General features: G+C 45.2%; 2 protein-coding genes across 4 annotated transcripts in view; one reads left to right on the top strand and one right to left on the bottom strand.

The window, feature by feature from the left end:
* Nucleotides 1-18380, top strand: part of DAAM2 (dishevelled associated activator of morphogenesis 2) — a 710965-nt gene that overhangs the window by 223194 nt on the left and 469391 nt on the right. The gene's annotated exons all lie outside the window — the stretch shown is intronic.
* The window catches only part of KIF6 (kinesin family member 6), a 351956-nt gene that overhangs the window by 36852 nt on the left and 296724 nt on the right, over nt 1-18380 (bottom strand). For all 3 annotated transcript variants that reach the window (XM_073224258.1, XM_073224256.1, XM_073224257.1), the window contains exon 16: nt 2668-2718. In XM_073224258.1, the coding sequence (XP_073080359.1) occupies nt 2668-2718 (51 nt within the window). The remainder of the gene's footprint in view (nt 1-2667; nt 2719-18380) is intronic.

The following is an 18380-nucleotide window of genomic DNA, read 5'->3' as shown; positions in this document are numbered from 1 at the left end:
TGGTAAGTTGAGGAAGATGTGTAATTAGGAAGTAATGAATTTTGAATATTTTGGTATCTTTGCTTTTTTATATATTATTTATTCAATAGTAAGCTTATATAATTTAATTTTTTGGCTTATATAATTTAATTTAATTTATCAGCGGCGGTGTTGAACCACGGCCCCCACATTCCTGAAATGTAACAGTCACTCCCTGACTCGGGCGAGCTGCATCCATCTACTGTCTCTTCCACGTGGCGCCTCTCCCGTCACAGTCTGATTTTGCCCCTTGATATATGAGATTGCCTTTCTACAAATTTTCTTGGGCATACATCTACTCATAGGGACAGAGACATATTCTTACGCAAAATACCTGAGAAAAACCTCTCCTGCTCAGACCAACTAACCCCACCCGCACTTTCATGGGATCGGAGGAACATGGAGACAAACAAAAGAAACAATCCCAAAGGGAATACTGAAAATGGAGGGTGAGGGAAAGCACAGAGGAGAAGGAACCGAGGAAGCACGACAGGACAGGGGTGGGGCCATCACACAAGCAAGCCCAAAGGCCTGAAGGCGGCGCGGGCGGACGGTCCCATTGCTTTAGTCCTCAGAGTGCAAACTACAGAACATCGGGATGCGCACGTGCACAGTGCCTTTACTCCCACAGGAGTCGCGGGTCCTGGCTCTCGGCCCCAGGGCCAGCCTGGAGGGTAGGGTCAGGCAGGAAACGACTCCGCAATCTGCTGCGCTGAGAGGGCTCTGTCAATGAGAAGCATGCCTGCTGAAATGCGCTCACCTGTGATGCGGGAGCACTGGGGGCCATTCCTAGTCTCCATCAGACCCGCTCCTAAGGAGTCTGGACGGCAACATGGCATTTAACCCCCAAAGGCAGCTGGGAGATGTTAAGACTTCTCCGCTAACTGGGACTGTATGCTTTCCAAATAAATAGGTGTTTCAAATGCTCTTAATTAGCCTTCCAGCCAGAGTGCTTTCCATTTGAAGTTTGCTGATGACTCCTGGCAGAGCTGGGCCCGCTGAAGCTGACACCTGCTGTAATTCAGAAGGAGGCTCCCAGAGAGATGAATGGAGGGATCAAGGAGAACCTGCTGTTACAGTCACAGCAGTAGTTTTCCAAAGACCCAGGAGGGCAGGCGCCTAGGGGTCAGTGAGGATGGGGCAGCTCTACCCTGAAGGCCACGGAAATGATCTCCCAGGCCCTGGGGGAAAAATGCCTCAGGAGTTACTTGAGCAGCATTTTCCACATCATTGTTTCTATTCAACCAGCATCATGAAGACTGGAGGAGGGGCCAGATGGCAGCCCTCTGACCAGGGCCCGTAGCTCCAAGTTAGGGCTGACTCCCCATCCAGTGATTTACGCAGGAGGCCCAATGGTCACCTTAGCAGCTTCCCAACAGAGGTCACTGTGCCCTTCCCTGGCCTGACCCTATGAGTTAGGGCCCCGGGGGAGCCCCCACGGCTTGTTGTTGAAGGCACTAACTGCAAACTCTGCTCTGAGTCTGCCCAAGTCCCTGGCAGGGAGAGGGCAGGCTGGGCACACTCACCTGGCCTCACCATCTTGGGGCCAACAGTGGGAAGTTCAAGCTCCAGCCAGTGTGTCTTCAGCATCCTATGTTCTATGTTTCTGATGCCATCAGCAATTATTCGATATGATCATTATTATTACTGAAACTCACCAACCAAGCTTCCTAATAATCCAAGTTACTGGGGTCCAGTGAGTTATCCTCATGAAATTGGGGCTCTCCATTTCCCTGCTAAAGGTCCTGGGTGCTGCATTCTCCAATTCCAGGTCATTCCAAGGGCCAGGAACCTCAAGGGAAATCCTTGTTTGGAACACAGGAGTTGCTCATTTAATCAAAGCTCTCTGAGTGCTTCGTCCCAGGCAGGCTGGAGAGGGAACAGGGAGCCTGCTCCGCCAGCTTTCCTGGGAGCTGCCCTCTCCTTCCAGGTGACTTTCTTGGGTCACAGATCAAAAAGGGGCATTTTTTGCAGATGTCTAATGGCTAAAAGAGGCCAAGGGGCCTCTTAAAATACCACTGTGTTGGTTAGTGTTTGCATTATTAATGTATTAAGTGGGTCCATCATTTTTTTTGGCAGTAAATAGCATGGGGGCTAAGAGCACCACATTCGGACTCCGAGGCCTGGGTTCAAATGCTAGTTTCGACACTTACTAGCCATGTGACCTTGGGCAACTCACTGAATCACCTTCATCCAGACAATGCACTTACCTTGCAGGAATCTTGTGAGGATGAAAGGGAACAGTGCACAAAAGTAGTGCCCAGAGAGAGTTCAGCAAATGGTAGCAGTTTTCATCACAAACAATTACTGTTAGGGTTAGTTAATAGTGGCTCTAGAAAGTTCACAGTAGTATCCTGGGGAGCTGGGACACAGGGGGTGAACTGTGGTGGGGACACAGGGTGGAAAGAAAAGGATGCTGAGGCAGCAGCCAGGACAGCATGATGCCAGGTGCTGACAGTGGGAGTGAGCACACAGGTTGGGGCAACTGATTCTAGAAGAGGCATCCAAAGAAAGCTGCACTGACAGCAAACCTTGCCATCCTTTATCTTCTGGAGGGTTTTGAATGGATTATCTTATAGCTGGGTGTGGGTTTCCAAGACCAACTCAACTTGTATTACCTTCTTCCTGCAGGCTGTACTTTGTACCCACCTAGAGCCACTTGCTGCATATGCCGCTGGGTGATTTCTTCCTTCAGGCCACCTGTCAAAGACACAAAGGAAAACCACTAGTGAGTTTCCTGCAGGCTGGAAGAAGACTTGGCCTCACAAGCATGTGGCAGGTTAAACAAAAAAGGTAGAGTAAGGGAGACAAAAGTGGGCATAGCCTCCAAGGGCCTACCGTGCCATGGACGGTGTTGAGAGAACAGGCTGCAAAGGCTGGGTCCCTAGCACATCAGTGTAAATACATGTGTTGCCTTTGGATTCAATCACTTTGGGTTCACTTATCTTAGTCCATCACTCATAATATTTGCCAGGGCCCTAGACTCTCAAAAGAGTTCTGCCTATTACTGATGAAGGGGAGGCAGGATTTGATCTTTTGATCATTTATAGGGCCACTTTTAAATCTATTTTTTTCTTTTTAAAAACTTGTCAAATATAAAAAAAGGGTGATTTCAGTTGATGATAACCTTAAATATGAACACAACACTTGATCATTTGGTATGAAACACATATTATTCTAGGTTATGTTAATAAAGTATAGTGTGTAGATGAAGGGAGGTGATCGTTCCACTGTACTATGCAATGGTCAGATGACCACAGTTGGTATTGGTTTTAGGAGCTAATCTTCACAGGGAATGTTACTAAAATAGAAAATATTTATAGAAGACGGTAACTGGGATAGTGAGGGTCTGAAACCATAACATACGAGATATTTTTGAGGTGATATGAGATGTTTAGAAGGAGAAAAAAAGACTCTGAGGAAGTGGAGATACAGAGATAATGGCTGTCTTAAAAATGTGAATGTTATCAAAAGGGCAGATTCATTATTGTCTTATTCGTGAGGGCTGAAGTCAAGTTGAATAAAAACAGGCTAGGGGCTCAACAAGAGGAAGAAATAGTTCACAGTGAGGACTGTCTCAACAAGGATTACGCTGTCTCAAAAGGACTAAATCTCCTTGGCAAAGCAGAGGGCCTCTTCCTGAAAGTGCTCGAGCAGAAGTGGGTGGCCATCTGTTGAGCCGTCAGAGGAAGAACTCCTGCCCTGGGTAGGAGTTGGGACCAAATGACCTCCAGGCTTCCTCCATCTTTAAAATTCTAAGATTTTATGCTTGAGGGATGGGTGAAACAGCAGCCCTGGGGTTGTTTATGTTCCAGGGCTCAGCACACTTGTTAAATGTCAGAGCTATTTGTATCACATGTCCCATTTGGGAGATGTGATCAGGCTGTTGGGGGATTCTGAGAAGGCCTGGGAACTTTACTGCTCCCTTGTCTGGGAGATTTCTTTCCTCACATAAAGTACATTCTATGCCTCAAAGGCAATGGCTGAACTATGTTCTCAAAAGATGAGTAGACAATGAAGTCACGGGAGAGCTTGACAGTCACTGAAAGTTCTAGGGCACTCCTGGAATCAACTTATGATTGAGAGGGACAGTAGAGGCCTTTCAGTTCAACTCCTCCCCAGCTTAGGAATCCTTTCTACAGAATGAAATGGTCATTTCACCTCTAACTTGTATGGTTCCAGGCTGACCCGCTGATTAAACTGTATATAAAGAATTATTGATGTGGCATTGACATCGGCTTCCCTGTAACTTTCAAACTAGGATTTGGTTAGTTCCCTGAAACAGCACAGAAAAAGGATTCCCTCTCGTTGGCAGGGAAAGCCCTTCACACATCTGAGGGTGCCATGCTTTTCCCACTTAGACTTGTCCTCTGGGTTAGACATCAGTTTCCCCTCAGAGCTCAATGTCTCCAGGTATGTCACCATGCCAGTCTATGACTTGCCTCCCATGTGTCCCCACTGGACAGGATTGTGCACAGTAAGGAAACCAAGGATTGGGCAGAAGCAATGACTCCTCTAATTCTAACATCGGGTGAGAACTTAGGGAGTGTGGAGGGGAAGTTGGGCAGTAGAAACCTGGTCTAAGGATGAGTATTGGACAAGTCTAGAGCCAATGGGAAAATGACCTGAAACTTGGGCCAGCCACAGCCTCCAATGGGATCTGAGCATCACGGCCTTTATTGTCTTTATCAGCAGAGTAAAGAAGTTGGGCTATAGAGATGGTGATGGGCTGAGACTTTAGTCTGTGTCAAATATTGCTGACTTGAATTGCTAAGAGCATAGTGCATGCATTCTTCAAATAAAAGGAGATACTGCTGTGGCAAGCGCAACCTGCCGCTTAGATACCGCTCTGGACCTAGAGTAGGCCGTGAGGGCTTTCTCATGCCCAGAGTAGGGGGAGCCTATGCTGCTGGGGTGCCTGGCCTGTAGCCTGGGTATCTGGCACTGTACACTATGGGCCTCTTAGGTACCTGGGCACCTCCTTCTTACTGAGACTGGATGGTGAGAGGCCCCTTTGGAGCACACACTGGGCTGTACTCTTCCCTGGAAAACAGCCTCCCCAGCGAGTCTCCCAGATAACTCATCTCCCTGACTACAGGCCTCTCAACAACATGCCTCCTTAGCTCTGTGCCTCCCAGCCTCACACCTTTTCACAGTAGGTGCTCAGCCTAGGATGTGTGACTTCCCCTGCTCCCATCAGAATGACCAGGCTACCTTTCCCAAACCCTGGGAAGCTGATTCGGCACGACAAGGGTGAAGGATTCTCCACAGCCCCCAGCCTGGGAAGAGCTGCTCAGGTAAATAAAGAAGGCATTTTGCTACCAGAACCGCTAATCCCATAAACTCCACAACATAAATACCTACTCCCAGGACAATAAGCCACCCCTAGGGGACAAAAAGTGTGTTTTCACAAAGACATATGTCAACAAAGTCAGGTTTAAGCTGTTTTTAGTGATGCTCAGTTTTGGTGGATTAGCTAACATCTCCCACCACATGGCCATTTTGTTTTTGAAATCTTCCCAAACAAGTGTCTAAAAATAGGCATATGGCTGATACCTAATTGCATTTTCCAACAAAGCCATTCTTCATGGGCAGATAACAGTCCCTGTAATCTGCTGGATCTTCAGCTCCACAGGTTTTGGCAAAAGAAGGGGTTGAGGGGGCTTGCAGAATTCACTCAGCATGCAGCTTGCTGTCATTAGCGTGGTGATAAATTTGCTGCTTTTGGCTTGGGTTCCTGGACACGTCCCCATCCGGAGGTATGGAAAAGAGATGAAACGGAAACAGAACTCTCAGCCTGGGGCAAGAGATGGTCTAGGAGGGAAGCAGGGGAGGGGCGGAAAGCTCTGCTTGCTGGAGAATGGGGATAATTGGTAATTTTGTCTCAGTAATTTGGCACAAGCCAGAAACACCTTCTCCCCCTTTTTGATGAATTAATTGACAGGGTTGGGGTGGCAGCAGGGGGTAAAGGGCAGGCAGAGCCTGCAACAACCTGTGGGGCGCCCCTGAGGAGAGGCATGACCTTACAGATCCCACATGCAGGGTAGGTGGAGGCCGTGCTCTGTGTGGTACATAATTTCTCTGTACCAAGCAGTTCACAGGAAAGTATTATTAGGCAGAAGCAACACTCATTTTTTTATCCAGTCTTCTGGATAAAACACTTTTCCTTAAGCTTCACACTTTATTTTGCAAGCATGTTAGTTTGAAATTGCTCACCAAGTGAAAGCTGCTTAGCTGGTCCAGGGCAGAGCTGTTGACTTATGACTCCCCCGGTACAGCTGTCTGCAGGATGCTTGTGCAATTTCTGTGATGTGGCTGTGCCTTATTAAGGATGTTGGTGCTGCTATCAAGCAATAAATATTTACCACTCATCTACTATATGTTAAGCATGATGTTCATTTAAGTGCTGTGGAATACACAAACTAGCAGAAGACTACCCTAGCTCAAGAAAGTTAGCATGATACAGAGGATGGCAAACAGGTGGCCCGTGTGCTCTTCCTTTAGAACAGGAGGACCCAGGGCTGAGCTTGCTCCTTCCTCATGGTCGGGTTGCTTTGCTGCCAGGCTGCGTTTGGCTCTTCCGCACAGCACTCAGGGCAGCTATGACCAGTCTCTTGGAGTTGGACTTGAGAGGAAGCGAACCACTTTGCCCTTTTGGGATACTAAAAAACAATTACAGATTTGCAGGTACACAGAGTTAAGCTCAAATCCCAACTCTGCTACCTCCTAGCAGGGCTGGTTACTAACATCTCTAAGCCTCAATTTTATCATTTGACAAATGGGAATATAATATAACAGACAGTATCTGCTTTATTTTATCTGCAGATTCCCGAGGGTCAAGGATGTGACCTTGATCATGTGCCAGCCTATATGACACTCCGCACTAGTTTAGGCATTAAAGCACTTTCAGACATATTGAGAGGATACTGTATTCATAAGATGACAGGCCCCAAAGGGCAAGTGGCTAAATGTCAAATCGGTAGTAGAGATAAGTTCAGAGGAGGTAAAGGTGGGTTAGTGGCCTTAGGAGAGGTATCATTACTAAAGGTGAGACTTGTGTGGATTCTGCAAAGAACAAGGTAAAGGTGGGGTTGTGAAAGGATTCTGGTCAAAGAGGACTGTGGGGCCAACAGGATGGAGAAGGCCAGGTATACACTGGTTTGGGGCAGGGGCTGGACAGGAGGGCTTGAAGCGAGCAGCGGGGCAGAGGGAGTCTGAGTTCTATTTATTCAAGAATTCAGGGTTCTAGGTAATTACTAAGAGCTCCGAACCCAGGTAAAAATCTGTTCTTCCATTTGACCATACTACTATAGTATCCCAGCAAAATGCAATTAAAATAAACTTCAGTAGCAGGATTGGGGTAGAGGGAGAGTGCGCAGAATATGACTCCAACCTGAGGGGCCTCTTTGAAAGGGGAGATCCAGTGGGTGGTTCTGAATTCAGAGTGCTGATTGTAGCTGTGCTGTGGGAAGCCAGTCTTAGTACTCTAACAGAGGATGGTGATTACCAAAATGTTAGAGGCCCTAAAGGCTGTTTGTAAAAACGATGGGCCTAGCATAAATTAAGTGCGTAATCCTTAGATGAATTTTCAATAAACAGGTGTATGTAAATCCTTTGAAGACTTAAAATCAGGCCTACTCCTCTCCTCCTTGCTAATATATATTTTATCAGGCTTTATCTAAACTTGTTTGTATAATTGAAAATCTACTGAGGCAGGAAGCACCTCTTCCCACCACAGCAATGGTGGGTAAAATGAAAAGAGAATATCAAGACTTGCAAGGTTAGGGTACAAGGTGCATTTCTGAAGACCAGAAGGGGGACAGAAATGCAAAATGTTAAGGGATGCCTGAGTCTGCAGCCTGAAGGGCTCTGGGTCTAGAAGCAGGAAGGTGACTAAAATGCGCCATGCAGGACACAGTTTGGAGCTGCAGGTTGGGGTGAGACCCCCCTGAAAGGGGACTGAGAAAACAAAAGTGTTGCCAGAGGAGGAAGAAAGGTACAGACTCAGCCTCTCTGGGTTTGTACATCAAGCTGCCTACTGACTCTATGGCCAGATCAGCCATATCTCAATACTGCTCAGGAGCAAACTGCCTTTCTTAGAGCTGCTTCTGGATTGGAGGCCTGGAGGATCTGTCAGACAGAAACGGGGTAGGTATAAAGGGATACAGCCAAAGAGAAAGAAGGAAAATTTAAAGAATGGGCCTGCCCACCAAAATGCCAAAATGCACGAATAAACCTCATGCTAAAAAAAGATAGTAAAATCAGTACTTGGAACACGAATTCATTACAAATGGAAGCAATTTTCTGGGAGGCAGATATTTGATGCAGAAGCTCAGCGAGTTGAGTCAAACTTACTCTTCAGTTTGCAGCGCACCATCCTTGATAGTCTGGGCAAAGCCCTGCCTGCCTGAAGGTATGAGGTGTGTATGTATTTTCATCCCCGTGCCGCACACCCCACTCCTCTCATCGTCTAAGAATCAGCCATTCTAATTGGTTTGATGAATATCCTTTTGTTGCATATATTCCTGCAATTTGTGTTAAAGTTTTCTGTGTTGTTTTTAAGCTTTGAAAATAATATTGTGCTACACATCTTATTCTGTTTCTTATTTAATTATAAGTACTGTGTCTTCAATATCTGCCTGTTTTGCTGTAGATGCATCTAATTCTCGGTTTCCAATTGCTATATACATTCCACAGTGGGTACCCCAACCCTTTACTTCCCTCTCCTGAGGACTGAACAACCAGTTGCCTCCCACTCCCACTAACACAACTAGCGCTGCGATGACCATCCTGGGACATGCAGCCTTATCTGCCTGGGAGACAGTTATTCTGCTGGATCTCAGTGGGTCTGTATTCATTTGAGTTGCTGCTCTCCATGACAATGGTGCCAATCTATACTCCCAAGACAGACTTAAAATAAATGTGTTGAGAATACTCAGAGATTAAGGAAGGCTTAAGTTTTTTTTTTAAAGGAATAAGAATTTGAAAAACAAATTGGTGTAAGTGAAATAAAAAGAAGTGGATAGGAAAGAAATTTTGAAATGAAAAGTAGAGTCATTGAAACAAATAAAAACAATAGGAGGGACTAAGGCAATGAACCCCAGAATGGACATATTTTGGAGATGAGTTAGTGATCTGGAAGATAGTGTAGAAAAACTCACCACAGACTCACCAAACATAGCACATAATGCAAAAGAGAAAAAAATTGGGAAAGAACAGTTAAAAGTCATAGAGAAGAGACTGAAGGGTCATCATTTGTCTAATAAGAGTTCTAGCAGAAGGGGATGGAGGCAATGGTAAGGGAGCAATATTTGAAGAGACAGCAGTTGTGATTTTCCAGAATTGAAGAAAGACATAGCCCCTGGGTTGAAAATGCTCTCTAAGTATTCAGAGGATAAATAAAAATAAATCCACCTTTACACATATCATAGTGAAACCATACAACTTCAGGAAGGAGAGCCACCATTGCCAGCTTCCAGGGAACCTGCAATGAAAAAATTTAGACAACAGCCCACATTGCAATAACAACAATGGGTGCCAGAAGACAATGGGGGAAACTAGCTGTCAACTTGAATTTTATACTTAGTCCAACTATCATTCATAAATGAGGGCACAGTAAAGACAATTTTCACCACATGAAGACTAAGAGCATCTACCACTCACAGACACTCCCACCTTCAGGAGTCAATTGAGAAGCAGCCAAACATGAGGTCAAATGCATGGACTTTGGACCCAGGCTCTCTAATTTGCATTCCAGCTGTGCCACTTAGTGTGCACCATTGGGCATATTGCTGAATGGCTCTGTACCTCAGTTTCCTCATCTGCAAAACAAGGGTAATACTATTATCTGTTGTGAAGACTGCATTAGGTTACATATGTAAAGTGCTTAGAAGAGTGCCTGGCATTTAATAAGGGCTATGTAAGTGTAAAATTATGATGATGATCAGCAGGAAGAAAAAGAAACAAGAGAAATATGTAGGATAAAGGAAACAGTGATGAACTTAAAAAAGAGCAAGTTTTAAGTAAAAATATGTAGCTATTGACCATTAAACAACTGTGCATGTGTATGTGACAACTACAACTTCAGCAATAATAACAAATGGGAGATAAGGTGAGCAGATGTTCAGTGGGAAGTTAAGACAAGCTACAGCCCTGGATGGAGGTAGGAGGAGGCTATATCTGGAATAACTACAGACATTACAGTTTCTTTTTTAACTCTAGAAGAACAAAAATACATACTATAGAAGCCAAATCAATAGAGGGTCAGAAAAAGGTGGCAAGGGAGGACTGCAGGGAGGGAATGCCAAAATTTTAACAATTTCTAAGAGCAGGAAAGACAAAAAGGAAGCAAAGAAGACAGTGGGAAAAAAATGGGCATTAATGATCCTGTGTTTGGTCAAACAATGGCAAGTGGCTCATACAAGTGTGTATATAACTCTGTGTGTGTGTGTGTGCATGTGCGTGCATGCCTATATATGTCCCGTGAGCATGGAGGTAATGTGAATGGTTATCTACAGAGCTGTTAGGATGGGTTACCTGAGGGTGGAGGTAGGTGGAAGATGAATTGGGTTGTAGGAGCCAAACTAGATGAAAAAAAATTGTGTATATGATTTATGATTTATGTGGGGGCATATTTATGTATATTTATAAAAATAAGTTGAAATTTAAAAACCTGCTGCAATATACTTGCTTGAGAGGGAGCTGCGATGTTATACTTGGGTACCTGCTTCACATGCGATGTCATCTGTCATGTGCACTGACTAAAAATATTCATAACCTGAGTCTCAGTGATAGCTGGGGGTGACAGGGAGTGTTCCAGCATTTTTGCCAGGCTCTGTTAGAGCCTAGGAGCCTGGCTAAGGAGGAGTGATGTGGAGGGAGCCCAGAACTGCAGCAGCAAGCCAACCAATCCATTGGCCGGCCTGGGGGTGAGGTGGGGCCAAGCCTTCATCCCTCCTGGGAGCAAGGAGGGCAGGTCCTTTCCTTGGTTCCCAGAACAGAAACGTTCAGTGACAGTGGGAGACTGGGATGGTCTAAAAGCTGGACCAATGTTTTGAAGACTTCTCATTCTAAAATGGCATTTCAGTTCTCCAGAATTCAAGATTCTGCTTCCATTTAATATGCTAACCATCATATTTGGTAACATTATGAAGTCACAGAGAGAGTAATAAGCTGCTCATTCTCAACAATCCTTAATTTCAAGAAAAATATGTTGTAACTTCTTTGGTTTCCCCAGGAGGATTTTCTCAAGAGCGACCCATCACCTTGGCCATATCTTGCAGAGGAGGATATGCCCAATAATGGATGAGCATTTCAGCTCGGGATGAAAACACCACATAGCAGTCTGGGCTTCAGGACATCTCCTTATCACCAGAACAGTACATGATGATTATATTTTGGGGAATATTCTCATTTATAAAAAATGACCAAATTATACCATGTTTGGGAGACCTGATTCTTTTCCTATGGGATATACATTCCAGTAACCCAAGTAATCATAATAATCAACAGGATTAGCATATTTTGTCTGAAGCTTAGGCATTTGACTATTGTATACACTTAATTAAGCTGAGGAGCTTATTGATAACACTATTCCAGTATGTGATAATATTCCATAAACATATTCAGAGAATTAAATAAATACCACATTTGTTAAAAGCTCAAACAAATGTGCACGTAGGTAAGCATAAGGAAAATTTTCAGCTCAGCAACCAGCATGAATTGTTAGATACTAAACATCTCAGGTTGCTGAGGGCTCATGATTATGTTGGCATCCATTCAAAAGATGTAATTTTAGATGCCTGGAAGTTCTTATCTCAGCTAGGGAGAACCAGCTTCCAAGTCCTGCCCAGGCGGAGCAGCTGTAGATCACAGCCCTTCTTTCCATTTGAAGTTGTGGCTCTGGCTGCCAGGGATGTGATCTGGGGTGAGGGGAGGGTCCATGCAGCCATTGCCTCTGACCTCCCTCCTTGTAGCCCCAGAGGTAGCACAGGAGACTCTCAGAGGTGCCTGAGTACATTCAAGGATCCTCTGCTCCACTGCAGGCGCGGCAGGTATAGTCTACCTGTTCCCAATGCCACCTGCTCACATTGGAGGCTAGTTTGTACGGGCTCCTCATTGACTGTGGACAGAAGGGCAGGGTTCACTTAACCAGTATAAAATAAACCCCAAGCAGTAAGATATTTGATTTGGCAATGTATTAATTTTTAGGTGGACTAAAACATGACAAAAGTGAATTTTACACTGCTCTTTGATATAAACAATAAACTCACTTCAAGATAAAGTTGGATTCTATCACTTAATTTTAAATCAGCTAGTGCTTTAAAAAAAGGTTAGTGGAAAGAAACATGCCCCAGTTAAGGCTCTCTGTTGGTCACACTGCCAGCCAGCCTGTGAAATAACTGCCTTACACAGAGCTGGTGCTTCTTGATGTGGGGATTGTTCTTCATTTGAAGAGGCTGGAGATTAGGAGAAGCATATCAATGAGTTTGTAAATAAAAGACAAAATCAAATGGAAATGGATTCGGCTTTCAGGTTCAAAAGCCATTTTTTACCTGATACATATACACATTGTTTCTTTCCGGTCCAATGACCACTGGGCTAAGCCATGAGGCTTCCTGCTCTGCCACCTGCTGTGGGGGTGTGGCACGGGGTTGGGATATACTAGTGCGACTCAGGGGAATCAGCCAAGGGAACCAAGGGGCTGAGCTGAAGGGGAGAAGCCAGCGGGAAATCGTGGTGAGAGTGGGAAGCCAGAGAAGGGCAGCTGGCCTTCAGGGACCACTGAGCAGCAGTGGAGCCTCCCTCAGTAGAAGGGACAATGGAAAATGGCAGGGGAAATAGCAGAGCAAATTCTGGGCCTGAAATTGTAGAAAGAACATGGTTTTGGGGACAGGTACCATTTACTACCTATGACCTTGGGGCACCTTTCTGCTCCAGTTTCTTCACTGAAATAGGGTGTTACCATCACGGTAAGGCTGCTACAAACATTAGGCAAAATGTACATAAAGGCCCCAGCACAATGCCTGACACACTGTAGGTGCACTATAAGCGGGGTAGTAATGGTGGTGGCAGTAGTAAAAGCAATTCTCATGAGTGGGGGTGGGCATTAAAGTAATCAAGCTTGGAGGACGCTGGGAGGCAAAGCCATAGTGACTGTTTCTAAGGCCTTGATTATGCTCAGACAGGATACTGCAATTGCATTTTCCCATTCCCTTTTCTGAAAGTGTCTTGAAGGCCTACATTAACAAGTTATCTTGGGTCTAGTGAACTGAATTGAAGGTGCCAGCATCCCTTAGTGGGGGCACTCATATGTTCTTGCAATAATCCCCGCTCAGAGCTTCTCAAAGCAGAGCTGCGGCCCTTTGGCCGTCACTGACTCCCACTGCACCTTCTTACATATGGGCAGCCTCACATACTGAACCTCTGCCTTCTGATCAGTTACCCACCTTCAAATTCACCAGTACTTTCATTAGTAATGGGGTCTTTCATATTCCTTTATATAGTCAAACATGATTGATTTTCTTAATTGGAAACAAATGACTTTTTAATAAGCTTGCTTGAAATGCTGGTGGTAATAGTTCTATTTTCAGGGCCTGGGATGATTTCTACCCTCATCCTTTTATTTATTTTTCTTCCAGAAAATACCACTAAAGCTCTTTCCCTTTCCTTTCTATTATGGCTAAATATTATGAAAGAGGGGAGGGAAGAAGGAGAAAGGCAGAGACTTGCGGACCATTGTGCAGAGGATGATTTTCAGGAATGATGAGTCTGAGTTCTGCCTACATGAAATGCTAGTTTATGTGGCTCTATCTCTTTAGAGACTTCAGTCCCAGCGCATGTAAACAGGTTGTCTGGGGGATATGTGCAGAATAAGGAAACCCAGGGAGTGAAGACTAGGAAAAGGAGGCAAAGCCGAGAGCAAAAGCAGAAGGGAGGTTTTTACAGTGAAGCTCTGGGAGAGAGGAAGGAATTGAAGGGGCAAGTTCATACAGCCCGGGGACCACGCTTCTTCACCATCACAGTGGGCGAGGAGGGGGAGTGGGGAATGGGAACATGTTGCAAGTAGGGCTGGTGGTGCAGGCTTTGGTGCTGCATCTTCAGGGATCCAATAGCTCCAAGCGATAACATCAGGAAGGCAGTGAAGACTCGGAGAGAAGAAAAACAGACACAGAGAAGGAACTCCATATATGCAAAGATGAAAATAAGTTATAGGTTTCATGTGGAAACTTTAGAGGAGCGAGGTCTTGAAAAAGATTCAGTATATAAGGAATGGTAAGTGGAAGTGAAATATATAGGACCCATTACAACAAACTGAAGATGAATAGGATGTTACTACATGTTCTTTAGTGGACTGGCTTTAGTGTTTTGTTTTGGTGAATACAAGCATCTGTAGGGCCTTTCATCAGTTCTCCTGCAAACTCAATCTTATTTTTTCACCTAAAGGCTTAATCCATAATTATGGCTTTTCCCACAACAGGGATGTTTAGATTCCTCGTAGCTGGGGAGGTATGGACAACTGTGCTCTGTAAATAAGAAGACATGACAGTGTACACCCCAGGGCACAGAAATTATAGAGAATCTCATTTCCGCAGAAGCTGCTTTCCTTTCACCTCATGGAGTCTATTGGTTACCAGCTGCTCCAGGGTCTAACAGGTGCCAGGAGGAAAGAAGACCGTCACATTCTTTGAACTGGGGGAGATTAAAATTTTAAGAATTAGGAGGATCATCTGCCTTCTTTAGTAGGAGAGTCTGGATATTATCTCTGAGGCAACCAGCTCTGTTTGGGATGATCTAATCACAGAATGGGCTAGCTGAGGTCTGCATATGTACAGTGAGGCCTCATCATTCTTGGGGAAGCTCTAAAAATGAAATGACCCAGATGCAGGTGCTGCATGGTAAGAGTTACATGTTGTTTGCTGTTCTGTGTTAAGAAACATGGATTGGTTGTTTCTTTAGCAGAACTATATGCCCACCCACCTAGATAATTTAAAAAAAATCTGCATGTAGATTGTCCTATGCCTAAAAAGTAGTGTTTGTGCTTGGACAGTGTGATGGTTAATTTTATGGGTCAACTTGGCTGAAGTACTGTGTCCAGATGTTTGGCTGAACACCAGTTTAGATGTTGCTTTTAGATGTGATTAACATTTATATCAGCAGACTTTGAGTAAATCAGACTACCCTCCATAACTGGATGGGCCTCATCCAATTCATTGAAGGCTATAAGAGGACAAAAGACCATGGTTCCCTGAGGAAGAAGGGATTTCAGACTCCTTCGAGCTACAACACTAACTCTTCCCTGGGGCTCCCGCCTACAGACTTGTCCTGCAGAATCTGAACTTGTACAATTTGAACTCCACAATCACATGAGAAAATTCCTTAAAATAAATCAATCTCTCTTCTCTCAACCTCTTTCTCTCTACCACTCCCTCCCTCACCCCCACTATATATATATATATACACACACACAGACACACACATGCACATACATCCTACTGGTTCTATTTCTCTGGAGAACCCTGACTGACACAGATGGTGCAAGCATGTGTTCTTGTCCAACTATTTGCTCCGCTTGCTCTTGCACTTTGCGAGCAGTGGATAGGCCATGGTGGGATGGATGTGCAGCCCTCATCTGGGCCTCACCTTGCATTCGGATGGAGACTCTCATTTATGGGCTGACTAGTCATCATAATAACAGGGTACAGACACTAGTGGTATTTGGTGGGCTGGGCCTGGTCCTGCACAATAAAGAACTGCCTGTCTCAACAGGGTAATGCCATCCCCACTGAGAACCACTGCTTTTGAGGACAGATAGGATGAGTGGCTGGTAGTTGGGTGCAGCCCACTGGACCACTGATGCACTCATGTCATTTAAGACTGAACAGGGAAAACTAAGTGCTGTGAACTGTTTATTGGAACTCTAAGCCTGGGCAATGACCTGGCAAGAGTGAATCTGTGAAAAGGCAGTTGGGCCTGGAGGCCAAAGCAGGTTGCTGCTTGGACTGCCTGGCTGAGGGGATGTGGAGGTCTCCCAGAATGAGGCCCCAAGGCCACTGGGTCAAAGTCCTCCAAGAGTCACACTTGCAGATGTAGCTTTTAGCCTCTCTCCTAGGAGCAGTTCCATTAGCCACAAGTCTTTGGTAAAGTCCTATAATGTCTGCCCGGCCTGGTTGGATACAGGAGCCAGGGAAGCAGGGTCCCTGAAGCTGGAGCAATGGCCAACCGCAATGCCACTATCAGAGGACAGCAGGTGCAGGAAATAGCAGCCCCTACAGCTCAGAGGAAGATGGGAAAGTCAGGAAAGGTGAGGAACCCAAGGAGCATCCTCTAGAGCGTTCAAGAGGCAGTCCTTGGCGACCCCCTCAGGAACATCTGGGACTTGCCTTGCGATGAGTAGGCTAATTTTGTAAAACCAGTAGGGACTTGGGCCATAATGATTTGGAAATACAAAGGAGGCATAGCCCTGCCTGGCTGTCACAGCCTGGTGAGGACAGGGATACATGAGACACATCAGGAAAAGTTCCTCTAATGCTGTCCCCACTCCAGGAACAAGAACGGGTGGTTTAAAAGGGTAGGTGAGACATGAGGACATGTAAACTGGGAAAGGACGGTATTCTTTGAAACACAGCCTAGATGATTATATTCCTAAGTAATGCCAATCCGAACTCATGAATTGCTGAAGAAATGAAATCTACTTAAATTTGTTCTTTTTTGCCCTTCTTAAAAATATCAAAAGCTAATATTTTGCAGACGGCTCTGGGCTGGCGACGCTGGCCAGGCCTCATGGGGTCCAAAGCAAACACACCTGATCTAGATTTGGTCAGCATCAGGAGGTCCACGAAGCAGCCAAGGAATTAATAGAGGAATCCGAGGATTGTTCCTTATTCCAAAAGGCTTTGACTTGCTAGCTTTTGCTTTTGGAGGACTTGTGTGAGTGTGTGGTGAGAGGGAGCAGGGCTATGGGAGAGGAACTGATGAACCCATCCAGGTTCACATAAAAGGACTCTGATGCTGACCTGTCACTGGGAACAGATCTGACTCCTTCATGGTAATGAATATTTGTAATCTTTTCTCTTCACAGTCAAGGGTAGCAATGAAGAGTGAGTATCTGTCATGTGCAGTTTTTGGTGAGAACTTTGCTCTGGGCCTTAGGATACAGTCTGCTGGAAACAATATGCTTGAGGAATGATTTTCTGCACCACTGAATCACAGAAATCTGGTTTCCACAGACTATGGGTCAGCAGACTAATGTCGATGATGCTTTGTGGGCTGTTATTTTAACAATGTGGGGGCATTTAGTGGAATTGGTGGTTTGACCTGGATCTTAGGAATCAACAACTATGCTAATACAATGAATGAATGATGGGTGCACTAGGATCTTGCACATATAGCAAGAAAAAAACAACAAAGTACATACCTGGATGGCAAACAGAGCACCTTTAATTCTTAATAGTGTGGCACTATCGATATTGACAGTGACTTTTAGGAAGCCCTCAAAGGGGCCCAAGGCCTTCTGCAGTGTCTCAGCTCACTTTAGTTCTTTTCTATCCAGCTTGCATAATCCTGTTTGCAGTTTTCTGTCTTCTCTTCGCCATTTGAGCCATGGTGACCCCTAATCTAAATGTGGTTTCTTGCAGAAGCAGACCCTAGTACAAGTAATTTAGTTGGGAGGTGATCCTTGAACAAACTGATAGGAAAGTGGGGAAGTGAGACAGGGAGGGAAGGCCCCCAGTAAAGGGGGCAATAGCAAGTCAGTTTCCATGTGGGCAAGCGCAGCTCAATCCAACTGGGCACCTCTGGGAAACAGTACAGGACACATACTTCTCAGATGGCCCACTTGGGGGTGAGAGAGGTGGGGTGTGTATACACCAACTTCTAGCAGTCACTGGCTGGGGCCTCCTGGGATGGGTGTCAACTCCCTTTCTCTAGACTGTCCCAGGTGCAACCCTTGGGCAGCCAGAAAACACCCTCAGGGAGACTGGAAGGTGCTAGAAAACGTGTTGTGCTGGTGTGCACACACATGGTATGTGGTGGGAGTGTGGATGGGACTCTGACAGCGTCTGCTCTATCCTTTATTTCTTGCCCATCATCCTTGTCTGATAAAGATTCCTATCTCCTGCAGCTAACAGTCTCTTACAAAAAGAGCTAAATTTCTGGCACTCAAGCCAGCAAAGAGAAAAGCAAGGACATTAAATATTGCAGCCTGCCCACTGCCTGATTTCTTACAGGCCTGACTAGTGTTTTAGGGGCTTGGTTCATTTTCTGACCTAGCAGACTGGAATGACTATAGCAGCTCCTTGTTTTCTAGTGACCATATTATTGTTTTTAAATTTTTAAAATTAATTTTTTTAATTGAAGTATTC

This window comes from Manis javanica, chromosome 16 (genome assembly GCF_040802235.1).
Source record: "Manis javanica isolate MJ-LG chromosome 16, MJ_LKY, whole genome shotgun sequence".
NCBI lineage: Eukaryota > Metazoa > Chordata > Mammalia > Pholidota > Manidae > Manis > Manis javanica.
This window is presented reverse-complemented; position numbering and strand designations above follow the sequence as displayed.